The sequence below is a fragment of the Aspergillus undulatus genome, assembly GCF_047715775.1.
Source record: "Aspergillus undulatus strain CBS 261.88 unplaced genomic scaffold BDV17scaffold_53, whole genome shotgun sequence".
NCBI classification, from domain to species: domain Eukaryota; kingdom Fungi; phylum Ascomycota; class Eurotiomycetes; order Eurotiales; family Aspergillaceae; genus Aspergillus; species Aspergillus undulatus.
The window spans coordinates 49,714-73,925 of NW_027396657.1; the positions used below are offsets into that span (position 1 = coordinate 49,714).

Below are 24,212 nucleotides of genomic sequence, written 5' to 3' on the forward strand. Positions count from 1 at the left end.
TTTCCCATCGAACACCAAACCTGCAGGTGGCAGACCGCCCCTGAAGTATTTGTAGCTGTCCTTCTGTAAACACTTCGAGCTTGATAAAGTTCCCTTTTCTTGGATCACCTCGAGTCTCATCTTGAATTTTGCCAGGTGTTTACTTATGTGGCCGTTGCAGTCTGTTGTGGCTTTCTGGGTCGCAGTTTCGCTCGCTCTCTTTCCAGTTACCGCTTCCTGACGGATCTCCATCAACCATGACACTCTCCTCAAATTTTTTGCTTCCACGCAACACCATACCATCTATCAAGAGCAGGACCAAATGTCAATTCGGCAAATCCAACAATTTCAACCTCATGATTCCGTCAGGGCCATGTGTGCGGCAACAGACTCAAGCTTCCGAGCACATGGACGACTGACTCGGTTACTGGGCGGCTAATACCCGTCTTGAGCCATGGAGCGAAAGAGTGAGAAAACAGACGGACTTGAATTGCGATCCAGGCTGCCTCGTTTTCTATTAATATGCATTGAACGGCCGCGATGCTGTCTGGCTTTGAGCTGACACAGCCCCCAGTGCGAAGCCTTTGTCGTGCCCTACCAGGCTGCCAATGTGACAGCATCGTGGCTCAGACAGCGTCGATGAGAAGCAGATCATATCTATATCTTCTCTTGAAATCCCCAAATCAAGTCTTGGCCTTTCGGTCAATTTCGCTTCACGTTCCACCCTTCGAGCAGTTTCAGCTCCAGCTCCCGAGCTTCCGTCGCATTCTTGTTGCAACGATCAACCAACCCCCCGCTATCGACTCTCCGAACGCAACCATGCCGCTGCGCGATATCCTCCATAAGAAAGACGCGCTCAACAGCACCAGCGACGAACATGCGCCAGGTACAACCGAAGCTCCCGCCACCCTTGTACCTGAGATACGATTTATCCGCTCGGACACCACAACCCAGGAAATCATCATCCCGCCAAACCATCTGGACGATGACGAAGATCGTCTGGCCTCCCCGCGGCCGTCGTCGTCCTCTTCCCATCGACGATCATTGAACCCGTTCCATCGCTCGAGATCTCCGTCCGAATCGCATGAGCCACTATCGCCGACGCGCCCGCGAGGTGAACGACGGCTGTCGCATTTGTTACGGCGTGATCGACGCAGCTCCTCTTCGTCCTCCGTTAACATCCCATCAGACCTTCCGCAGATAGCCCCCAATACAGGCGACGAGCAAGATCGGGAAGCACAATGGGAAAAGCGTGCGACTATTCTTGCGCAACGTAGTCCGCAACATGGGTCGCCGAGTCGTTCGCCTGCTGGCTCAGGTCTTGGTACGGAGAATATACGGCCTCGGTCCAGAAGTTCCAGTCATAGTCGGATCAACGATCCAGAAGGAGATGTGAGATACCCATGTCTATTTTCCGACATATTGGTCGTCGGTGACTAATCATGGTTCAGGTAAACATTCAAGAGGCGATCAGACTCCATGAAGCCGGTGGTAAGAGAGTATCCAACAGCATGCAAATCCGGCAGCTGGCGAATCCAGGCTCACTATTGCCTATCAACAGAATTGGAACAATCAACAAGCATGTTTGCCCGACTGGCGGATCCGAACGGTGCCAACAATGCCCTAAGTCAGGTGCTCTATGGTCTTGCACTGCGGTAAGGGTTGCTCTTCCGTTAGATCTACGGCTTCGCACTGTACATTGCTTTTGGAGAATGACAATTCTAACTTCGTGTTTGTTTATAGGCATGGCTGGGGTTGTACGCCTGACCCCGAAAAAGCTGTGATTTATCTTTCGGGTGCCGCTTCGAACTCGGCGACGATTGAGGCCGAAGCCCTCGAGTCAGGGCTCAAAAAAGGCGGCGCTGCTAAAGGCGAACTTGTTCTGGCGATATTTGAACTGGGCAACTGCTTTCGCAATGGCTGGGGTGTCAAGAAAGACCCGGCAGCGGCGCGACAGTACTTTGAAACGGCTGCCAACCTCGGCGACGCGGATGCCATGAATGAAGTCGCCTGGTGCTACGCTGAGGGATTTGGAGGCAAGAAAGACAAAGTAAGTGACTGGCTGGGGAGCTTCCTCGCGATCCTCATCTCCTCTTGGGCATTCATGCCTGGATTCTCGCTTCACTCTTCTGGCATCGCTGAATGCTCGTCTAAGGTCCGCCATTCCCTTAGCTAACCCAATCTCTTACTTAGTTCATGGCCGCGAAATACTACCGATTGGCTGAAGAGAAAGGAAACAAGATTGTGGGAAACTCTTGGTACGTTGAAACAAGTCTCCGGAGATCCTCTTTCTCCATTCCTTCTGCGAGAGCCAAAACAAATGTGACGACTCGGAATTCTGCATTGTGTGTTTGATGATCCGTATGCTGCGATCACCTGCATATATCACTGCTTCAGCGTGTCTGGGGAGCGGCGGCTGCAGCTGGGTTGATAGGCCCTCGTGGTATCTTCTGCAAATGCGCTATGCAAGCCGGCGTTACCCATCCAGCCAACCATAGCGTCATACTCACCACTCCCCTCTTTACCATTTCGAGATGAATTTGTCGAGATGACGGATTTAGGTTGACTTGATTTCGGCTTTTTTAGGATCTGGAAAGACAAATACAATCTCCAATAATCCGTCCATTTACGCCGCGCCTTAAAATGGTTCGGCGCTTTTAAGCCACGAATCGCCTAGGCTTTCGAGCACAGCCCTATAATGACCTGCGCCGGCCATCCCGAGTTTTCACGTCTCATATAGGTTAAACGCCTGTTTTGGCTTTGGGGCTGAATGCATCCTCGCAGCGTAACGGCCAACGGCATATGGAGGCCTTATGACCCTTGGATTAAATCCTGATTCATAGCGCCCTCTCCTCAGCCGCAGGCCAATTGAACTCTGCCTCCCAAACCTGGTTTACCCTGATCTAGCCTTCTTTACCTGGGTGACCTGCCGCCTGAATGCTCCAATCCACCCCTAGCCTGGCGCAACGCCCATACCACCTGATATCGGAAGCGGAGAACTTGACTGGAGCTGGTGCAGTGCAGTAGGGTCTGGAAAATCCCCCTTAGGTTCGTGAATCGTGACCCAACGTTTCGAATCCTCGAAGCCTCATCTTTGTTTTGGGAACCCAATCTTGGCCTGTCTAGATTTTGTTCTCATTGTTTGAACATCCCATTTTATCCTCAATAGCCATTTACCGTGCAAGATACCATTCACGTGTGTTTTATCTCGTTCTATTCACGGGTTATATTCTCCTCTCGGGGTCTCCGGATGCATGTCTTGTACCCCCGCCTTGGGCGAATTAGTAGTAAGCGTGTAACGGGACGAAACAGCCCATTAAATTCTACGGTGCCTTGGTCCTTACGGAATTCAGGTTGCCTCGTCGATAATCTTGACGGGCGTGAGCTCATTCATCTCGGCTGAGCTGGGCTATGTTTCCTCCCATACTTTCGCCCGAGTACTCAAAAACAACTCACAATAGGAACAGTAATACGCTTGTTTAAGGCCAAACTCAAGGCTCCCCTCATTTGAGCATACAGTACTCGGTACCATCACCCATCACCATCTTGCTCCATGCGCTGCGCCATGCGCACCCCTCCACAGCGCACATCAACCCGCAGCACCCAAAGTACCTCAAATCCCACCTCGAGATCCCACCTACTCCATCTGCAGTACAACTCCCGTATCTAGATAAGTGGAATGGACGGATGATCCGTGCCCCAGCGTCCGCATCCACTTTAGGTAGATAGTGAAGTCATGCGAAGTCGACAGTAACCGATCTCAAAAGAGACACGATCAACCTTGGGTACAGGACACCGGGAGAAAAGCGGGGTGCCGTGCAATGCCCCATCGTTCGTCTTGCACCCTTGGCTCGTGAGTTAAGGTTTGAGCTTTGGGTAGAGAACGGAGATCGACGACCACGACAAAGGTTGTGAATGACTCGCAATGTGGAGACAGTCAGCCAGTTGTGCTTTTTTGGGCTCTCAGGCGTCTTACTTGATCTGGTTGCTACCGTGCGTCGAATTTCGAGGCTCTTATGATGTGATTAGTGTGCTACGGACTGGAGTGCGTGCTAACTTTGCTCTACTTATGTGTTTACTTAATTCCTCAATTCTACGGTTTCTTACGATGCGGAGATAGAATGATGAACTCGGTAAGTAATGTATGCAAGTCAGTTATCCAAAAGGATCTTCAGCATTTGTGTGTTTGTTTGTTTGTCACTATATACAATACAGGCGTAGGTCCAGGAAAGGAACATAGATGAGGACGGGGAAGTGAAGCTAGTACACACGGGGGCACAAAAGAAAGGGGTGTGGTTGCTTCAAATGAGTGGATGGGGGTACAGGCGACGTTGCGAGGCCGTCCAGTGCGCCAGTGCAGACCTGACCAGGTCAGGTCTGCCTCGTGCACCGGTGCCCAATCAAGGCAATAGCAAAAGCAAAGGTGACCCTGTCACTGTCGGAGTATATGATGACAAACAGAGGAAATGCCGGGGTGAAGATCGAGAAGGGTAGGAAGGGTAAGAATAAGGGTAGAAGGGTCCTCGAAGGAGGAGGGAGAAGAGTAAGCTGGAGTAAAATAAGCAACGCTCAAACAGACCACCCAGAATGGTGGGCAGCCCCGCTGTCCAAAAAAGAAAAAGGCAAAAGAAGAAAAAGTAAACAAGTAGCATCAGACATTAAAAAGACATTCCGGTTCATAAGCATAAACATCAACATAAACATGTCAGTCATATCATCAATAATCGTAACACAATTGCCGCCGCTCGCCCAGTCGTTTGGTCCTGTCCGCAGATGCAACAAATGACATGAAATCCCAAATAGAAAAACAAAAGAATAAAAGCAAAAAAAAAGGGTGACTGTCTTGTTTCGGCTTTCATCACAGTGGCTCTTTGGTCGTTCCAGGACGCCGGTTGAGGACGCCGGGTCAGTGGAGGCAGTGAGGTTGGATGAAAAGCCGCCGAAGACGTAGAAGTGTACATGGATGCAAAAGCGCTTTGTCGGCTCGTGAGAAGATTCAAATAAATATAATCCAGTCGCTGATGAAAGCACGTGTACGCCGATAACCCGCAAAAAGTATAACACATCGCTAAATTGTTGTCAGAGTCATGAGTAGCTAGTCGATAATATATCAAGGCGAAGGAAACGGCAAGCTGTTCTATGCATGTATATGGCTAAGTCTGGCTATGCTGGCCAACAGTCGTTTATCGTTAAGTTTGTCATAGGTTGTCATAGGTCATTGAAAAGGATGAAACGGTCGAGGGGTTGTGAAAGAATCAAAAAGAAGATCAGGTGTGTCTGAGGAATGAGGGCGGCAGAATGGTAGCAATCTCCGGATACGCTAGTGTAAAGTCCTGGTCTTTCTCAGGCCTGGGCAAAGCCGGAGGTTTCTTCTCGGGTAGGGGTAGCACCGTACTCCTGAACCATTCGGCGGAAGTCGCGAATCACCTTTTCAGGAACACGGTCCCACATGAGTGACCGGGAATAAACATCAGAGGTTGCCTTGTGAGGCATCCTGACCTGCGCAGCATTACCTCTCATCGCGGCCAATGCCTGCTGGAGATTAGAAGGCTGCTGTGACTTGTAACCGGCGCCGGTTTCTTCAAACGTAGTCAGTGAATTATATTGCTCAGCGTTGAGAGCAAAGACCTGCTCCTGCTCCTGCTCCTTTGTCGGCATAGCAAGAGTGTTGTGGAGCTCGTCTAAGTTCGAAGCAGGAGCCGAGCCGGTCATTTGGGCCATCTCCGCACCGGTGATAGTGGCGGGAAGCGGACCAGAAGACGACGAAACGGTAGGTTGGTTGGCTGAATGCGCAAGCTCTGGCGGCGACGAAGCCAGGACAGCCTTCAGGACATTCGCAGACTCGGCGCGATATTCCTCAGAAAGACGGGGGAGAGAGCGAGCAGGCGCGGAGGCGCTGTTGGAGGCGATGAAAGCACCAAAAAGCAGACACATGTAGAAAGCATTCCAGCTGAAGGGATAGTCGCTGTTGGCGGTCTTTTCTTTCTCATTCGTAGCGATAACCATAGTCTGCGAAGGCTGGGGAGCGGAGGCGACAGGGTCGGTGTCAAGGGAGAGGTTGTGGACCATAGTAAAGTCTTCCCAAGGACTAGTTTCCATGGTCAAGTTCTCAAAGTCGGAGAACTCTGAAGGAACGTTTGCCCTTGGCTGGCGCTCCAGTTTCTCGACAGTCTCCTTGAGGACATTGTTCTTCTTTCGAAGGTCTGCCGTCTCCAAGGTGTGGACACGAATGAGTTCGTCCCTCTCCGTGTGCAGGTTGTTGATGTACTGGTTCACCTCCTGCTGCGCGTTCATCCATTCGTTCTTCTCACGAAGAAGTTCCTCTTCACGCAGTCTCAGATTGTCCACCTGTCGCTCAAGGTCGCTGATTGTCTGGGTGTAGACTTTCTTCTCCTCCTCAAGTTTCTCAGTGTGGATCTTCTTGCGCTGGCGCGAGTCCAGACTACGCACGTGTTCGTTAGTATTGAAAAAGCAAGTGTCGTGAAGGGGGATGTGACTTACGCAGCTTGACGATTCCTCAGCAAGCGCTTCTGCTGCTTCAGCTCCTTGATCTCTTCGTCATTGGTCGACTGGTTGATGAGAGCGTCGATATTGCTCAAGGTTCGCTCAGCGGGGATCTCGAAACGAGCATTCTTCTTCCGAATACCATCGCGACGAACACTCAAAGGCGAGCTATTCCGGTAGGTAGGACTATTCTTTGGTCGGCCAGGGTCAGGCATGTCTGTCGACGCCGGCATCCAGCCCTGACTTGACTGTGGTGACATCGCGACCGCACCCGGCGGCGCGAAACCCATATGCTGCCGAGAGTACATGGACGGCATACTGATGGTATTTACCGGGCCCACGGCGCCACCAGAGAACGGAGCGACCGAAGCATTGTCCATGTCGGTGGGGTAGTTCTCGTACATAGCAGATGGGGTACATGAACCAGAGTCCTTGGACATCGACCAGGGCTGGGGTTGGCCGTAGGGAAGACCGTCCATTCTCATAAAAGGATTGGGAGCAGACTCAAAGTACGGATGGCCGACTTGCGAATTGTGACGAGACTGATTGCTGGATACTGATTGGGAGAAATCAGACCAGACCGAATCGCGATGTTGGAAGGCGTCTGGGCCTTGCTCATATGAATGTCTCCGGTGGTCGGCAGCAGATGTGTAGTCTGAGGAGGTAGTATCAAGGATCTTGTCGTCTAATACGCTCATGTCGTCGTCTTCAGGATATGATGTTGATGGTGGCTTCGCATCCAAGGCGGAAGGGTGCTGGTGATAGAAGTCAAAGGCTGGTTGGGAAAATCTTGCCATGACTGGACAGAGCAGGATAAATGAGAGGACGAAGAGGAATGCAATGTGAGATGAAGAGATCTTGAGGTGATACAAGAGGCGGTGTAGTGGGCTTGGTGCTGCGGGGTGGGGGTGAGAGATGTAGAAGAGACGATGAGTATGAGAGATGGATGGAGGAGATATAGATGAAGACGGAGGAGAGGGAGATGGATGAGAGAGGTAAAGGTAAATGCGACGAAGACTTTGAAGAAGCAGAAGAACCGCAGAGCGATGGAGTAGCGACTGGAGTGGGAGGGAAAGTGAATATAACTAGTTACCTGCTGGGTATGCTGGAGCAGACAGTTGTGTACCTGAATCCGCGAGGTCAAGCCCAATAAAGTCAGAAAAAATAGAACAAAATAACATTCATTCTCCCAAGAGGACTAGCAGACGAAGACTGGATCGACCGATTTTCGCACATCCAGACATCGGCGGTCAGCGCAGAGTCCCAGACGACTCCAGGCGAGGCGACGATTTGTGACAGCATCCGAGATAGACGGGCGGCCGTCATTGGATGCTTCGTTGGGCAGACGTGCATCTGGCAGCAGATGAATAAGCATCGCGATAGTCAAACAGTTGCTGCCTTAGATAATCCAAGAACCGTGGACCCTCCGGTGATCCATATGGCCTCCAGGCCTATCAAGCCGTGGGCTACTCTTAGTCTGCAACACCCTCCGCTGAGCACGGACGGCCTTCAGACGATCCAGAAACGGACGCCTTCGAGCCTCCATCACATCCATCCCCCGAATGATTGGTATCCCGGCCCCTCTTCTGTCCTCAAGCAATAAATTCTTTCCGGTGATCAAGTGTACCTGAGCATGCCCTATCTAACCGGTTCGCACGCTCTGCGCTCTGCGTGAGGACCGAGTGTGCTGCCCAAAAGGAAGCCGTCTGTGCGCTCAGTCAGGGTGCATCATTTAACTCCATCTCATGATCGTTTCGCTGGTTGTTTGGGCTTGAGGTAATTCCTGATTACAGAACCAAAACGCCCAGTGAGACGCTTCGCCAGACAAAGGAGGGGCACTGATCAGATGAACGGTTGTATGGGCTGTCTTTGCGTTCAGCCTGGCAGAACCAACCATTCCCGGTTTAGTGTGACCCTCTGCCCCTCCAATGGCTACTAGTAAACGGTCCTCCACCACTAGTAGAAGATACTGCCACTGGCCATCGCAGCAAGAGGAGTCTGTGACCAGGCCGAACAAAAACAAAAGTACAGTGACCCAAGCATGTCATCACGACTCTTCTCTGGTACAGTTAGGGCCGGCCCGTAGGGGATCCAGTTGTCCAGTGGTCCAGTGATCCAGTGCCCGTGATCCATTTGTTGGGGCCCGTTCTTAGTGTACCGAAGGCGTGCCAGAGAGTGGCATACAGTCGCATCCAGAGCCCGTGCTCGGCCGATATGCTGAGGATAACTGCCGCATGTACTGCGGAAGCAAGGCGGATGCACAGAGCTGATCAAACGAGTCATTGCTTGCTTACTTGGGCAGTGGGTAGGAAGTCCTGGTTGAGTAAGACGACTGCTATCAGTATTGCCCCTCTTTCCTAAAGTGTTCGTTCTGCACGCGCGCTTCCCTCTTTTACCCGAAAACGAGCTCCCATCTAGGCTACGCGTAATCCAGATAGAGTAAGGCATCAATGCTGAGGTCCATGATCTGCCGCGGGGAGCGAACGAAACAGTAACACTGCCGGAAATTGCTGAGGAGCGTATCATTGTCTCACGCAATTGTGTGATTCTTGCCCGGATCCAATACGTCGGGATGGCATTTCTCGAAATCGACTTGCACCGGCTATTTGTTGTACAGGAACAAGGCGGATTCGACGAGCAAAGCAGCTTCAGGCTTGAGGAGATCATAGGTTCGTCCGGTTATGCGCATGAAGTCACGGCATCGCGGCTTCCTCGGTCCTTACAGTTCCTACGCCTGGTCACGGGGCCGCCTCGTGACACTGCCTTCAGTCTTCAATGAGTATCACCGTTGGCTGACTTTCCTCAGTCCTTCGTTCTGCTCCCCTTGATAGCAGCCTGATTGATGTCTAGCCACTCAAATGGCACTCGCTCTGCCTTCTAGACAAAGACCATATCCGGATCTGAAAAGAGAGCGTATGAGCAATGCTACCATACCGCATGATGTTGTACAGCGGCCCTCACCCTCATGCATCTGATAAGATGAAACAACAACAATGGCTTCACTGGCCCACCATCTGATGCAGGGGGGGTTGATTCGCTACCCTTCTCGAAGCATCGTCGTCGAGCTAGCTTCCTTTCGGGTACTCAGTTACCCCCAACTCATTACTTCAATATCGGATGTACTTCTGCTACGGAATGTGTCAACATCCATCTCCACGGATCATGGCTATGAGTCATACTACAATCGGTTCAGAGAGCAACGGAGGCCACGAGGTACCATCGCCTGCCACATTTTCTGCACTGTCCGTGATATTCCCCCGGGGGAGCGAATACCTGTGCTCAAGAGACATACGCCGCCACGCCTTCTCACCTCCTACCAATGATTACCTCAAACCGCAAGAGCGAGCAAAGAAAAGGAGGTGACAAGGCGTCAAGGGAGCAAATAGGGACTTCCGCATCTTCCGTCTTTACTCGGTCTTGCATGCGCTTTGCTTGATCATCCTCATATCAATATCAGGATATCGTGGATGTTACTCGATGCTTTGCACGCGGCCTTCTAGTCTAGACAATCCTCCCAATTTGGAATTGCGATGAAAGACGGTTACTTCTCAAGCCTTGGCCTTCGACATCATATCGCTATGATCCCATTCGGGCAAATCTTCCTGAGGTCGTGTAGCATCGCTTATCTCCAAGGCGTACTACGCACCGACACAAGAATCAGCAAGGCTTACTCCCCCGAGATTTGGCTTTTAGCTTCCATTTAGTCTCACTTTGGGACCGGACGATATTCTCATAGAAGAAGGCTCAGCCTACGATGACGCTGTTGGAAGCGCCGTTCTGGCGGTGTACAAGCGCAGCCGACCCAATTGCAGGGCTGGACGCGATCAACCTGTGGAGAGTTTAAATCTCTTCACCCAAAATAGGACATCCAAAACATGTCTGACGCTCCGTAGGCAATCCTGTTGCGCCTTGAATAACGTCCCAGGCCAGAGTGGGTGATTCCTTACTGCTCTCGGGATATACTCCGTCAAACACCACTCCATCAAAAGCGCCCCCAAGGTCAACAACCACGTTCGGAATCATGCGCACGAGGCATAATCAGCATGATCAGAGTTAGTCGGCTACGGAGAGATGGAAGCACTCTAATTGAGTGCCCTTTATCCTTAGTCTCATGGCAGCTCCATCCATGAACCACGCCGATCCTTCCGGCCCATGCACGATCGAGTGCCCAACGTCTTTTTTAAATCCTGCCGATGATACAATACTGCTAGTATTGGATATCATAATTCTAAGTATCTACGTACGTCTCATTGCTTACTACTAGTAGTCATAACGTATGTATGAGGGTATTCGGCCTCTCCAATTGTATCTCCTATGGGCTCCAAGACTTTTTTTCAAAAACACCTTAGGCCTCACCAAATAGCGGTATGAATCTGAGCCTAAGCCGGAATCCGGAATTTGAACCCGGGGGAAACGAGGCAAGATGATGGCACAGATGTTTCAAGAGTCGCGGTCGATAATCGAGTCATCGACATCCAGGACTGTTTCAGGGTCTGGTCTGGCAACTCGCAAGCAGCGGTCAAGGGTTGGATCCGTTTCAGAGATCGCTAGAGGGAATTCGACGTAGGAACCCCGATGAGAATCCAATGAGCACTTCAGCCTCGGTAGAGTCTCAGACTCCGTGGTATGGAGTAGCAGGAGGGCGTTTACTGAGAAGGAGAAATGAATCCATCATCCGGAGCTGTATACGCCATCTACCGAACAGAGAGCAGCGAGCAGCTAGCCCAGCAAATCCTCTACAACAAATCACGACCGAGAAGTGAGGATACCCCTGAAGCATAACTACCGAGTATAGAGTCTACTGACGATTGAACGCATTGGGGCCAAAACAAAGAGAGAGCCCCCTAGCCAGCCAGCCAGCCCTGGCAAAGCAAAGCAAAGCATACTCCACGTTTCTTCCAAATACCGAAACCCCGGCATAATCACCAACCATGACGACATGACCAGATAGCATCTCATCATCATCATCATCATCATCACCTGCTTCTAGAGAGAAACTCCATAGACTAACAGCCCTGTCTTCACTCGCAAAGACTAACCCTCCTAGCACCTCAGCACTCCATCAATGTCCGAAGTAGACAATCGACCAACCCAAGGTAAACAACAACATCCATGAACTCATATCTCATAAAGATGAAACAGAGCTTATGCATACTAGTACGTACAGAGTAATCTATATACACTGGACACTTCCGACTGGTTGGCGAGTGCCACGGCTACAGAGAGGTCTCCATCCGAAAGTCGAATTGTATATGAGAACTCCGAACGGGAAGGGAAGGTCCACAAGACACCTGGCTGGAGGTTGAATGGAGATCTTTCCGGTGCCCTGAGGTGGTATCTATACTCTCTTGGTAGTCTACGGCTATAGCCAGCGAGCGTGAGTGACCGTGGCATGACCAGCTGTCGGCGTTAATAGAAAGATAATGTAAGTAAGTACGGTGTACTCTGCCAGTAAGTAGGAAGACTACCTCGCATGCATCAGCCATAACTCAAAACAAATGGCCATTGCATAGGTCCATAAGATTAGTCTAGCATGGCAAGGCAGGGCACAGACTATGGAGCCGGAGCACCTACGTATGTAACTAAGATCCACGTTGTGCCTTAGCGCGAATCCTTCTCGAGTTCCTACCTAACCTTACTTAATAATAAACTGGACTTGGCCCCTGGGACTTCCTCACCGGCCGTATGAGTCACACTGACCTGGGGGTGCTTGGGAGTTGGATACTGGGGGATGCCCCAGATTTAGGGTCATTTTGGGATAAGATCGTAAGAGTGTTTGTTTGATGAGACCATGGTAAGGCATGCTAGTAAGTATAATCAACTTCATTGTTTCTTATTTCATCAATTGTATCGCTCTACAACCTCAACTATCGATATTTTTTTTTGAACCACTTCAAAACGCGCCGCATCAACTCCAATCGTGAGATCCTTGTACAGATCCGAAGAGGGCATCTGGGGTATCTTCCATGCAAACAAAAAAGCAAGAAACTTCATATCCAAATCAACGGGGTCATCCCTATACCCAACTCCCTCCTTGTGGTCTTGGCTCAATCGACATGGATTACACGCTGTGGTTAGTGATTGTATGCAATCAGAAGCTGATGAAATCTTTCTGCTGCGAGATCTCGCCAGACTCCGTCCCTTCGATGAGTTCTCCCTCATCGGAAAGGCAATCAGAGTCGACATCATCTGAACCAATCTCGTCGTACTCCTCTTCGCTAGAAGCGTCGGATTCTTCCTCGTCACCAGCGTCTTCCTTTGGGGCGTTCTTTCGGATCTGCCCCGCACGGTCAACATGGGGTAACCGGCAGTGCTTCTTCTTGCAGACACCCGTGTTCGCATAGTCAGGGCACTCGTGAACATGTCTCTCCTCACACGTCTCGCCCCTCTCGCAGTATCCCAAGGTCGCGAAAGCCCTGCACACTGGCGCGCCCGGTGTAACTCGTACGTGCGCATAACGGCATTCTGGGTTAGAGCAACGACCGCGAAGGAAATGCACACAAACAGGGGACCTATGAGGAGATGGTTCATGGGACAAATCGCAACTACTACCTGCAGTGCATTTGCTTTGAAGAAAATCCTTACAAATGGCAACTTTGTTCGGATCGTGGATGTATGGACAAGAAGGTCCCTTGTAGCAGGTACCTATAAGCAGACATTGATTAGCACCGCTCATTCAAAACAAACAATGGCTAAACAGAAGGCAGATAAAGTCTTGATTTTCGGAGGGGGAGTGTTGGTACCCGTCGTAGTGAATCTTTGGCAGAGCTCATCCTTTTTCTTGACCGCCGACGGCCCCCTTGGTATATCATCAGTATTGTGTTGTTCAGGTGGAAAGAAACTGATCGATCACCTTTTCGATGTAACCGCACCTAGCCGGTGGAGATTGCCGTTCTTGCTCCGGACGAACGTAACGCCAGCGACCTTCACCCTCTTCGGCGTAGTGTTCGCAGTATTCGGGTCATCTAATGATTGTAAGCTGGCTCTCTCTCCCAGCGCAGAATGAGCGGGGCTCGCACTAGAAACTCTGATCAGCTTGCCGCCCCCGCGCGACACGCGGAACGGGATATGGTTGAGTAGTATCTGATACTCCCCGGATGACCCTCCAGGAACAGATACCTGCGGTGTAGAAAACTGCCTTGCCGCACCCTGGGCGAACTGCAACACCTTCGCCTGCTCGGCCTGAGCCTTCTTCTGCGCCTTCGCCTTGCGAGTCTCTTCCAGAGCCTTCACTCGCTTTTGCGCTTCTTTGTCATAAACCGCGGAGTTGATCAGCTGCATATGACGCGCATGCTTCGTAACCCACGCATTGGGCGTCGCCGAACGACTAGTCTCATCGGTATCCATCGCCACGCCATCGGACGGGGTCGCGCTTTGCGAAGCGGGTGTCGCGGAGTTGTTGAGTACAAGGGTACGGTGGCGGTGGGGAGCCGCGCCTCGCCCGCGCCCGCGTCCATATGGTCGTCCCCGATAAGGAGCCCACCCAGGGCGTACGCGGTAGGAGGTATGACGTGAGACGTGCGGGCCAGTGTGAATCCCTTCATCCTGAGGTGACTGGGTCTGGCCGTTGCCATTCTTGAATCGATTGATCTGGCCTGCAGGTTGAAAGGTCAGCGGCTCGAAGCTAAGAAAGTTCACAAAGCGCATACCAGCGAGCTGACCGATTTTGGCCATCAAGTCTTGATCTTCTGTCATTTTGACTCCACCGCCTGTTCACTTGCTGCAGCTAAAGTTAAATATACCAAGGAGTCTTTATCGCTGTGCATTCGATGTGTCGGTAGGTAGGACAACTTTCGGGTTGTTGTGAGAGGAAGTGTGATGAAAGACAAGGCGGTTCCTCTGCAGTGGCGGTCGATCCGGTCACGTGCGTCCTTAGTATATAGCCCTGACCCTGCACCAGCGTCGTTCTGAGAATAAAGTTTTGAGAATTGGCTTGTTTGACTGTTCTGTAAGAGTATAGTGACGGCCCAATGAGCCTCAACTGAGAGAGAAAAGGTTTGCTGAAAGTCTCGCGATATTCCACAAATTACTGCAAAAAGCTCTACTCCAAACAGATCTACAACGCAGGGCGACAAAGTGTTCGATGGACAGCCACGAAAGACGTTACGAAAGACGTCCTTCCAGGCGCTCTAGGAAGATGTTTGCCAGGGGCCTGACCACTCGCAAAGGGATCGACAATATGTTGGATAACGTGTTGGACAAGGTATTTTTCGTGGCGCTTCATAAGATGCTGGACGAGACGCTGGAGAAGACGACGGGTAATGTGTTCGACGATGTCATTGACACTGTCACAAGAGGAAAATCAATTCGTTAGGGGGGTACGGAGACTGCGGAAGTATTGCATGGCCCTGAATCATGACGCACGAGCGGGAACTCGATGTTGGGATTGTGAGGCGCATTATCTGTACTATCACCTCGTACAAAGATGTTGTCGAGGTCGAGCGAAACAAGACGAAGATGATTGATTGAATGATTTATGGTGACATTGCTGTGATTTAAGAAATGACCCCAAGCTCCTGATTGATACCCCATAAACCCAGAAAACGCCGGAAGTGCGATATGCTACATTGAGAACCATCCTCTATACCACATTTTCGAACTGTGCATCGTCATTATCCATGCCGGAAGCCATGGCATCGTCGTCAGAGCCTTCGTCAAAGTTATAGTCGGCGCCAGGGGCGGCTTCTTGCTTGACCTCGACGGCATTTGAGTAATTGCTCTCTCTCGCCTCAGGTTTCAACTCCCACGTCATGGCAAAATCGCCGGACTTTACCAGGTGAGCGATCATCTCCAAAGTCTGTTTGAGATAAGCCTCAGGCTGGCGAAGTCTAGCTTTGAGTGCCTTAAACGGCCAGTATCGGTATTCTCGGAAACACAAGTAAATAAGATCCAACAGCTCGTTCTGCGGCATACGAGTGGTCTTGTTCTCCTGCGCTTTGACCTTTGTCGGCTTTGTCGCTTGCTGGGGTGAATTAGCCAAAGAAACCATTGACGCAGGTGTGTCGAGACATACCACAAATGCGCTCTGCTCTCCGGGCAAAGCATGCCTCCCTTGGAGTAGTTTGCCTGGGAGCTTATCGATGAAGACGGTCTCCCGCTTTGGCTTCAGAGCCTCCAAAGCCTTCTTCTCGGACAGCATTTGGAATTCTTCGTTCTCAACCGGAAGACAGTTGTACTCATTCGTCACGTGCCCGACCAACGCAGTTTGTTCTATCGCAAGATTAGCATGCGCAATCCTCGACTTTGTAAATGGAACACGTACTAGGGACTGTTTTCCGAACGTAGGGTTCCCACTTCTGTTTTCGCTCCTTGCGCCTCGCATCGCGCTTCATCTGTTCATATAATGCTGACCTCGTTCCGCCGAACGTTACCATTCGATTTTCGTGACCAGGGACATCCTTTTCTGTAAACAAATACGTGTTTTGCGTCATGCGCTGTAAGCTTTCGGCATTAACGGTCTGTTGCGCCAAGATATAATCTTTGGGGATTTCGCGATTGTCGTTCCGCTCGTTGATGCGCAAACTGACCTGGAGGCCGCGCCCGATTAGCTTGCCTCGAATTTGCTCGTAAAAAAGCCCTAAATCAATTTCTTACCCGTTTTGGTTTGTCTAAAGGCCCTTCAACTCGAACTGTCCCGATTTGAATTTCCTCGTCGTCATCTAGCTTCGACCAATGCTCCCAGAGCGACTTCGGTATTCGCGAAAGCCATACATTCGATGCCACGTTCGAAAGGTCTAGGTCGCCGTCATCCTCGTATAGGTCCTCGTCATCAACATCAGCGAGAACGGTGTCTTTATCATCGGGGTCCGGTTTAATGTACGCCGAGGAGGCATCTGATTCCTGCTTGACGTGGTACATGGCGCCGAGTCTCGAAAAACAAATCGTCCGAAAGGGCCCGAATTATTGCAATATTAACACAGAGCGCACTAATCTTAAACAAAAGATGATTTGAGAGAGATCCCTCACTGGGTGAGGTGCTGAATGAGAGGCTGTCAAAGATAATGCAAAGGCGGCAACACCACTTGCAGGCGTGCACCGAGGTCAAAGAATGCAGATTGCGGGTCAGTCAAAGGCGGTGAGGCTTTCACTCTTCACTACTATTATTGCTTCAGTGACACGATGCTCTTTAAGCAAATTTAGATACAAAATGAATATAATGTTGACCAAAAGAAAATAGGTAGCGTGGCGAAACACTAACAGTTTTTCTGCGAGTTACAGAGTAGAAACATACAACAGCTGAATGACGTATAACGGAGCTATAATCTCCGATTTCGCCAAAATATATACATCAGCGCTACGCCGAGCGGGCCTTGAGACATCTTCTACGCCAATGTGCTTCGGCATGGTTTTTTCTCCATGAATATGGCCTAAGAATACATTCATTTCTCTGGCTGTGCTAAGTACAACTTATGGAAGATGGAAGTGATTTTACAAAGCTCTTTGTTTGCAAATGTCGTAGTGGTTGTTCTAGTCCCCCGTAGCGGAACCTCTTATCGATAAGTGCATCCATACAGTGACCTCCAGCTTCCATCCAGCATCCCCACCTCCAACTCTCTCTGCTCCAATTCCCCCAAAAGACACTCCTCATGCCGTCCCAGAAGATAACCTCCGCTCTCGCGGAAATCGAGGCGTCCGCAACCTCCCAAAACAAGCTACAACTATACAATGATCTCCTCTCCGAAGCCGTATCAACATCCCCGGAACCCCAGCTCGCCGACGACCTCATCTACTACCTCGACTCGGTCCTAAGCGAAGACCTCAGCATTGTCGCCGCGCGTCCCATCCTCGAATCCTTCATAACAATCCTGCGAAAACTCAAACCGGAAACCCAAATCCAAGTCGGCCAACACGCCGTAACCCTCTTCCAATCCCGATCTACATCCGTCGAGGAGCAGGACTCCCAAATCCGCATGATCCTGGCAGACGCGTACGAATCCGAAGAGGAGTTCATATCAGCCGCAAGATCCCTGCAAGGAATCCACATCGATAGCTCGCAGCGCCTCGTCTCTGACGCGGACAAAGTCGGACTATGGATCCGAATTGTCCGGCTCTACCTCGAAGAAGACGACACCACGAGCGCTGAAGCTTTCCTCAACCGCATCAAAAACCTACCTAACAAAATCGAGGACCCAGAACTTAAGCTGCACTTCCGGCTCTCACAGGCCCGGATCCAAGACGCCCGGCGTCGCTTCCTAGAGGCTAGCCAGGAATACTTCAATGTTAGTCTTGCCGCGGGCGTTGACGAGAGCGATAGACTCCAGGCCCTCGCCGCTGCTATCCGCTGTGCGGTCCTTGCGCCCGCGGGCCCGCAGCGCTCTCGGACGCTAGCGACACTCTACAAAGACGACCGCGCAACCTCTGTCGAAGAGTTCGGCATTCTAGAAAAAATGTTCCTCGACCGTCTCCTCAATCCCGACGAAGTCGCCGCCTTCTCGCAACGTCTAGCCCCGCACCAGCTCGCCCAAACAGCCGACGGCACAACAGTCCTCGAAAAAGCCGTTGTCGAACACAACCTCGTCGCGGCGAGCAAGCTCTACGAGAACATCAAGACCGATGCGCTGGGCGCTATCCTCGGGCTACAGGGCCGCGGGGATATAACGGCTGGCGAAAAGGCTGAAGCCTATGCGGCGCGAATGGTTGAGCAGGGCCGGTTAAGCGGGAGCATTGATCAGATTGATGGCATTATTTACTTCCAGTCGAGTACTACTGCGACGGGGAGACACATCAGGCAGTGGGATGCTGGTGTGCTGGGGCTTTTGGAGGGGGTGGAGCGCGTTGCGACCAATATTGCTGAGGCTACTGCACAGGCGGGGTGACGATAGGTCGTCGCTGATAAAATAATGATATTTTACGATGAGATGACTGACATTGAAGTGCTTAATTGGAATATGGAAGTGATAATTAAGTTCATAGCCTTCCATCCGTACGGAGAGGGATATGTCCAACAAGCATTAATAGATTCGTTCGTAGATATTAATAATAGCGTTCATCTGATCAAAAAGAAGTCTGAAAGGGCTAGCTGGGTATATTATGACACTGAAATAAGAGCATGAAAGATCGTACTCCATACAAACTCCATAACGATCGTGAATAACGGGAAGAGGTAAAAGGAGCACCCTGATGAAATAGCCAGAAACAGACAAACGGGCAAGCAGCGTCCGGCCACAGTCGCTGGAAGACCCACGCATCCATGCTTTTCCAGAGCAGTGATAGCCAAACCGCTGGTCCTGCTTGGAAGTGGAGCGCCTTGAAACAAAGTGTGCTTTGGCTAGTGGAACCGGGCTCTCTGGTTGTAGGCGCCAAGTTGTGTGCAGTGTGGATGTAGCGGTATTGAATCCGTTCAGCCGCGGAGAGGGCAAGGTCGTCCCAACGAGACAATTGTGTGTGCGTTGGTCGGTCGACTGACACAGATTGAGTCTAAACGCCGGAGGACCTTGTAGAATGAAAAGTTGAGGGTCGGAAAAAGAAGGAAGTGTGGTGGCCTAGGCTCAAGTGTGCGAGCGGATGGAAGCAGCACTGTTCTGCACAATGGCAATGTCCGTGCGGACTTCTATGTCTAGAGGGGGGGCCGGACTGGGAGGAGTGTTCTCGGTAGTGGATCTCGACACAGACTTGTCCTCAAGTTTGAAGAACTCTGATGCGGGAGATCTAGCACTTGACGGGGCAAAATGGGAACCTGTGATATCCGTCTTAATATAGTACAAGGGTCCGTTCGTCCTATTGCGACTTCCCGTCAAGTTTAATTTCGGGAACAGACCGCGGATGACAGGGAGGCAGGAGCAAATAAGGCCAATGGACGGTTCGATGTGCGTCCACAGTGTTGCCTGGTAGACGGTGTATGTGGTGTCGGCGGGATTGATCCAGAAGAGTACGACGATGCGGTAGATGGAGGCGAAGCAAACGAAACCACCGAGTGCGAAAACCCCGTTTAGCGCGAGCTTATCCTGCCAGGCGCGCTGGAGGTTCCAAATCATGGGTATGGGAAGAGCGAGGATGGCAAAGTCCATGATCACGTTAAATACCTGGTTGACGATGATGAATTTGGTGCCGTCGAAGCAGGAGCCATTTACGCTGTGGTCCCAATAGGCTCTTAGAGGACGGCATTGGAGGGCGCAAGCGAGGAATATGGCGATTCCCCAGGCGGCAATTAGGATGTTGATGCCGAACGTGGCCCATTGGAAGGGCTTGATCGTGAAGACACGGCGGTAAAAGCAGACAATGGAAATCTTGATGGCTGGGCTGAGGACGAAGTATGTGAATTGGTTTGCAAGAAAGATCTGAAGAGCCGAGTCAGCGGCATTGTCAGTTAAAAAATTGGGATCTATGTTTATACCTTGTAGAAATTCTGGATTGTTTGCTCGCCCAAGTCTACCTGGTGAGAGCCATTGCCTCCAATAACAACCCCTGTACGGATGAGTGAGATCAGTAACTGTTCTCGAAATTTGCAGTAGTGCGGATTGTTGGAGATTTACACAAGATGAGCTCAACCAGCATTGCGAGTAGCAGAATTGCAGACAGAAAACAAAGATAGTCATCCCAACCAAAACGGACTCTTCTCCTGTATCGAGCAAAGGCTCGGAGGAGAACGGCTATGATGGACAACCCGACCAGCACGGCCACAGTTGCTATCATATCAGCACCTCGCCTTGTAAGAGCCATTATCGGACTTTAGCAGCAGATAATGACTTCAGGAAGACGACGAAGATTGTTGATCATGAAAAGAGCGGACTGTCGTAAGATGTAGACTTCATCGAACAGGCGGTATAGAAAGGAACGGACTGGGTCTCTTCCCAGAGTGAACAAGCACCAGACTGGATAGTATGAAGGAATGTCTTGCCTGGAGGAAGATGAAATCTTGGGAAGAAGAGGAGGGGTTCGAGAAAGGGTGGATGCTACCGCATGGATATGTACCACATCTGCTCCAGAATGATGAAACCTACAGTTCTCCAGACTGGCAGAGTCAGTCAGCCACCCCGAGGTCACCGACAACCTACCACGAGCCTATCGAAGATCCCTTTCCTATAGCTGAACTTTCTGTGAGCGGGACGGGCGGGCAATGGAAGGCTATAGTGTATAGGTCCATCATTGGTCGCCAGAGTTTGTCAAGGTGAATCATGTGCTTAAGCGATGCCCACTACTTCCTGCTTTCGGGCGGGACATGAGTTTGAGAGCACGAATCGCCGACTAGAGGAGACATTATTGGGCCTCATAACACAAATTTATTGGAGCGTCGTCATTCATTATTGTCCGGTGGATCCCATAACTGACATGCCTGTCAAGCGAAGATCGGCCACACTATCCCCGTTCGATATATTGCTCCATGAACCACGATCCAAACAAGCAACTGCTCTGAGTAAGGTTTCCGCGCCTCGTGGCAAGAAGCGACGATCTTATCAATCAATGCTCAATAATGCCTGAAGCCTGAGTGCACGACTATTAGATATGGTCCCAAATTTGGAATTCGTTGGGCACTTCTATACCTTGAGTTCGCCTTTTGCTTGTCAACATGCCCAGAGCATGTTCGAGGCGAATGAAAGTTTAAGCCTTGTCTCAGATTCTAAATTTGTGGTTGGGAAACAATCTCGATATCCCAGACTGGAGCGGGTACTGGCGGATCCGATGAGAGACACTGAATGGCGGACAGCTCAAGAACCGCAACCTTGGAAGTGCGAACAGGTTCCGTAAGCCACAAGCAGTGCGGTTGCCAGCTGAGTTTCTCCAAGACCTCTTCAACGCCTGAGGATGTCAAGAGTCGAGAGTCGAGAGTCAAGAGTCGGCTAGGCCGGGATGATAGCAGCCGACGAACCCGGGAGGGACTTGCCGCTCGCTTGACTCGGTATTCGACGGAGTATTCATGTTTATTGAACTGTAACAGCTGGACGTGATCTGCGGGCTATCTGGTCCAGTATGGTGGTTGTGCTGCGTGCAAGGACCCTTTGTGCCATGTGGCAGGAGACATGGTAAGTGGTGTGTGGTTGTTGCGGATGGAAGATCGGCCCTTTGCTGGAACTTCTGCCGTTTGCTCCTTCTCTCTTTCTCTCTTTCTCCTCTGTCAAGGACCTCATTTGATACTTTGTCCCGTTGCATGAAGATTGCTAGCAAACCAGTCCTCTCAGTGGTTCCTGGAGTGAATCAGTTTAACCGAGGGGAATGATCATCAGGTATTATACCCAGAAAGTTAAGAGACGATGGATTTTGACTCTTGCACTTTCTCTGTTCGGCCCAGAAGTGGACCTCTGACATCGGGGTAGGCTCTTTAGGGATTTTAGACTGGCGAGCATACTCCGTTGACAATCCTGGAACAACCCCAGTTCGCGAATTGTCGCAGATGACAACGTTCACCTCGAAGGCGGCATGCCACCGAATTATCAGGACGTCACTGTGCATGCTACTATCATACCTCAGTAGTAGACAATGCAAATTCCAAAGGCCCCTTTCTTGTTACAACTTCGCGCGGCAAGTCATTAGTGGACCCTAGTCTTCAATCCATCCGCCATCGAAATTGGCCCACAAGACTATTGTCCCCCGCTTTTACCGCATACCGTACAGCCGAGCGTGATCCGCTCCACGTTCCTGCGCGTCGGCGGCCTCGTGTGTTGCTTATTGGGTAATAATATGAACGTTAAATAATAATAGTCTACTCCGTATAACGCTGAAGACCGAGGGCCAGCAACAGTAAGCGCTGGACCTGAGAGGACCCCTCAGCTACGAACTCCTTCAACCAGATCGTACGCAAAGGACCTCCATCGGTCATATCTTGACTTTCCTCAGGACTTGTGGAGCAACTGTTGACAGCGTTGACTGCGCTTCATTGCAGTGCTAGCATCGACCTTTGCATTCATTGACCCGGTAAAGCGTCGTTCATCTCAATTCCTCCTCACCATGGCAGCACCGACCCCTCCTTCGGTAATCCCCCTGGTTATCAACGGCAAGGAAGAGCTCACTTCGTCTACGTTCGATGTAATCAGTCCATACACAAACTCACCCTGCTGGGCTGCGGCATCTGCGTCACCCCAAGACGCCATTCGTGCAGTCGAGGCAGCTGAAACAGCCTTCCCAGCATGGTCGCAGACTAAGCCTACTGTTCGACGAGATATCCTGCTGAAAGCGGCGGACCTTCTCGACGCTAGACTTGAGAAAAATGCGGAATTCATGCGAACAGAAATGGGAGCAGATGCAGGCGCGTCGCAGTTCTTCGTTGTTCCCCTGGCGATCCGCATGCTGAGGGAGGTTGCAAGCCGCATTACGTCTATTTGTGGGAGCGTGCCCGTCGTAGAGGCAGAAGGGCAAAGCGCGATTATCTACAAGGAGCCCATGGGCGTTATCTTGGGCCTCGTGCCATGGTATGGTCTCCTACCCCAGAATGGCATTGAATTCGCACTGACTGTGTAGGAACGCGCCGTACGTTTTCGGTGTCCGGTCTGCTGCCTGTGCCTTGGCTGCTGGCAATACTACAATCCTCAAGTCATCTGAGCTCACGCCTTGCTCCTACTGGGCACTGACCCGCGCCTTTCAAGACGCAGGGCTGCCAGACGGGTGTCTCAACCTAGTAGCATGCCGCCCCCAAGATGCAGCTGAAGTTGTCAATGCTATGATCCAACACCCAGCGGTGAAGAAAATCAACTTCACCGGAAGCACGGCAGTAGGCCGCAAGATTGCCCGTGTATGCGGGCAGAACCTCAAGCCTTGCTTGATGGAGCTAGGAGGAAAGAACAGCTCTATTGTCTGCGCAGACGCAAATATCGAGACTGCGGTCAAATCTGTGATAGCCGGTGCTTATTTGAACGTAGGTGAAATCAGCATCCTACGATAAAGTTTCTGACTAACGCCTCGCAGTCGGGTCAAATTTGCATGGCTACAGACCGAATACTCGTGCACTCAGACATTGCACCGGCATTCGTTGAAGCTCTCAAGAGTGGCTTGCAAACAATGTCCGACCCCTCATCTGAGCCTCCAACTCTAGTGAACGTTGCGTCCAAGGCGCGTGTGCAGCGCTTAATTGAAAGTGCCCTCGAGGCGGGCGCTCATTTCATTCATGGGGCCTCAGCTACAGAGGCTGATGCCACAAAGCAAAACTCTGGGGTCCGTATGCCACCCGTTCTCCTCGGGGGAGTCAAGGAGGACATGGCCGTATGGCAGGACGAAGCTTTCGCTTCGCTGGCAGCATGTATGGTGGTTGACAGCGACGAAGACGCCATCAGACTCGCCAACAGCAGTGGATATGGGTTGTCTGCAGCTGTGTTCACCGAGGATCTGCGCAAAGGGTTGGCCATGGCGAGGAAGATTCAGTCTGGGTACGTCAAATCTCTCCAACCCTCAATCCTGCTCTTCAATGATATAAAAGTCTATTCCCTACATTATGCTTATTGATTTTCAAACAGAGCCGTGCATATCAACAGCATGACCATTCACGATGAGCCAGTTCTGCCACATGGGGGCGTCAAGAACAGTGGCTGGGGACGCTTCAATGCATCTGCCGGTCTCGAAGAATTCCTAGTGACGAAGAGCGTGACTTGGATGGACTAATAGTGGCCTATTCAGTAAGAAATTTCACGAATCTCTAATGAAGATCTTGTTTCATTCTTTGAGACCCCGAAGCAGTGAATCGACTTTCACTGAGATGAATCTCACACTCTGCTATTCACTACAATATTCAAGATGCAGTATCACTATCTGTTTAGCCCCAATTTTCTCTTTCAGGCCATCATTGTTCAAATCCTATATCCACG

At 51.0% G+C, this 24,212-nt stretch overlaps 7 protein-coding genes across 7 annotated transcripts; 3 read left to right on the top strand and 4 right to left on the bottom strand.

Annotated features, from left to right (window-relative positions):
- Nucleotides 1-798: 798 nt before the first annotated feature.
- Nucleotides 799-2,596, top strand: BDV17DRAFT_283899 (tetratricopeptide repeat protein; the record flags this gene model as incomplete). The annotated part of the gene is made up of 6 exons (XM_073760440.1): nucleotides 799-1,371; nucleotides 1,431-1,470; nucleotides 1,541-1,634; nucleotides 1,723-2,029; nucleotides 2,173-2,237; nucleotides 2,566-2,596. 6 exons carry the CDS (start codon nucleotides 799-801, stop codon nucleotides 2,594-2,596), a joined length of 1,110 nt encoding a protein of 369 aa, XP_073612323.1.
- Nucleotides 2,597-5,322: 2,726 nt separating this feature from the next.
- Nucleotides 5,323-7,280, bottom strand: BDV17DRAFT_283900 (putative bZIP transcription factor; the record flags this gene model as incomplete). Its single annotated transcript, XM_073760441.1, has 2 exons — nucleotides 5,323-6,421; nucleotides 6,481-7,280. 2 exons carry the CDS (start codon nucleotides 7,278-7,280, stop codon nucleotides 5,323-5,325), a joined length of 1,899 nt encoding a protein of 632 aa, XP_073612324.1.
- Nucleotides 7,281-12,574: 5,294 nt separating this feature from the next.
- On the bottom strand, nucleotides 12,575-14,178 carry BDV17DRAFT_283901 (CCCH zinc finger protein; the record flags this gene model as incomplete). Its single annotated transcript, XM_073760442.1, has 4 exons — nucleotides 12,575-13,128; nucleotides 13,227-13,282; nucleotides 13,337-14,078; nucleotides 14,133-14,178. The coding sequence occupies 4 exons, from the start codon at nucleotides 14,176-14,178 to the stop codon at nucleotides 12,575-12,577; spliced, it is 1,398 nt and encodes a 465-aa protein (XP_073612325.1).
- Nucleotides 14,179-14,930: 752 nt separating this feature from the next.
- On the bottom strand, nucleotides 14,931-16,436 carry BDV17DRAFT_183345 (transcription factor IIF subunit TFG2). Its single transcript, XM_073754979.1, has 4 exons — nucleotides 16,078-16,436; nucleotides 15,746-16,010; nucleotides 15,497-15,693; nucleotides 14,931-15,445 (listed from the first exon to the last, which is right to left on the bottom strand). Exons 1-4 carry the CDS (start codon nucleotides 16,339-16,341, stop codon nucleotides 15,065-15,067), a joined length of 1,107 nt encoding a protein of 368 aa, XP_073612326.1. The 5' UTR covers nucleotides 16,342-16,436; the 3' UTR covers nucleotides 14,931-15,064.
- Nucleotides 16,437-17,035: 599 nt separating this feature from the next.
- On the top strand, nucleotides 17,036-18,510 carry BDV17DRAFT_272013 (PCI domain-containing protein). The gene has a single exon (XM_073758839.1). The coding sequence runs from the start codon at nucleotides 17,070-17,072 to the stop codon at nucleotides 18,297-18,299; it is 1,230 nt and encodes a 409-aa protein (XP_073612327.1). The 5' UTR covers nucleotides 17,036-17,069; the 3' UTR covers nucleotides 18,300-18,510.
- Nucleotides 18,511-18,519: 9 nt separating this feature from the next.
- BDV17DRAFT_272014 (uncharacterized protein) lies at nucleotides 18,520-20,232 on the bottom strand. The gene is made up of 3 exons (XM_073758840.1): nucleotides 19,956-20,232; nucleotides 19,817-19,887; nucleotides 18,520-19,760 (listed from the first exon to the last, which is right to left on the bottom strand). The coding sequence occupies exons 1-3, from the start codon at nucleotides 20,140-20,142 to the stop codon at nucleotides 18,972-18,974; spliced, it is 1,047 nt and encodes a 348-aa protein (XP_073612328.1). The 5' UTR covers nucleotides 20,143-20,232; the 3' UTR covers nucleotides 18,520-18,971.
- Nucleotides 20,233-22,365: 2,133 nt separating this feature from the next.
- BDV17DRAFT_283905 (aldehyde dehydrogenase) lies at nucleotides 22,366-24,009 on the top strand (the record flags this gene model as incomplete). The annotated part of the gene is made up of 4 exons (XM_073760443.1): nucleotides 22,366-22,826; nucleotides 22,876-23,269; nucleotides 23,320-23,777; nucleotides 23,865-24,009. The coding sequence occupies 4 exons, from the start codon at nucleotides 22,366-22,368 to the stop codon at nucleotides 24,007-24,009; spliced, it is 1,458 nt and encodes a 485-aa protein (XP_073612329.1).
- Between the last annotated feature and the right edge of the window lie 203 nt (nucleotides 24,010-24,212).

What these genes read in the sequence shown, in the direction of transcription:
- BDV17DRAFT_183345 (XM_073754979.1), bottom strand. Translation starts at nt 16,341, where the DNA reads ATGTACCACGTCAAGCAGGAATCAGATGCCTCCTCGGCGTACATTAAA. An exon ending in CTTTAGACAAACCAAAACGG is followed by an intron (nt 16,011 to 16,077) that starts GTAAGAAATTGA and finishes CGCGGCCTCCAG; the next exon opens with GTCAGTTTGCGCATCAACGA. An exon ending in CGTTCGGAAAACAGTCCCTA is followed by an intron (nt 15,694 to 15,745) that starts GTACGTGTTCCA and finishes ATCTTGCGATAG; the next exon opens with AACAAACTGCGTTGGTCGGG.
- BDV17DRAFT_272013 (XM_073758839.1), top strand. Translation starts at nt 17,070, where the DNA reads ATGCCGTCCCAGAAGATAACCTCCGCTCTCGCGGAAATCGAGGCGTCC.
- BDV17DRAFT_272014 (XM_073758840.1), bottom strand. Translation starts at nt 20,142, where the DNA reads ATGGCTCTTACAAGGCGAGGTGCTGATATGATAGCAACTGTGGCCGTG. An exon ending in GCTGGTTGAGCTCATCTTGT is followed by an intron (nt 19,888 to 19,955) that starts GTAAATCTCCAA and finishes TCATCCGTACAG; the next exon opens with GGGTTGTTATTGGAGGCAAT. An exon ending in CAATCCAGAATTTCTACAAG is followed by an intron (nt 19,761 to 19,816) that starts GTATAAACATAG and finishes TCGGCTCTTCAG; the next exon opens with ATCTTTCTTGCAAACCAATT.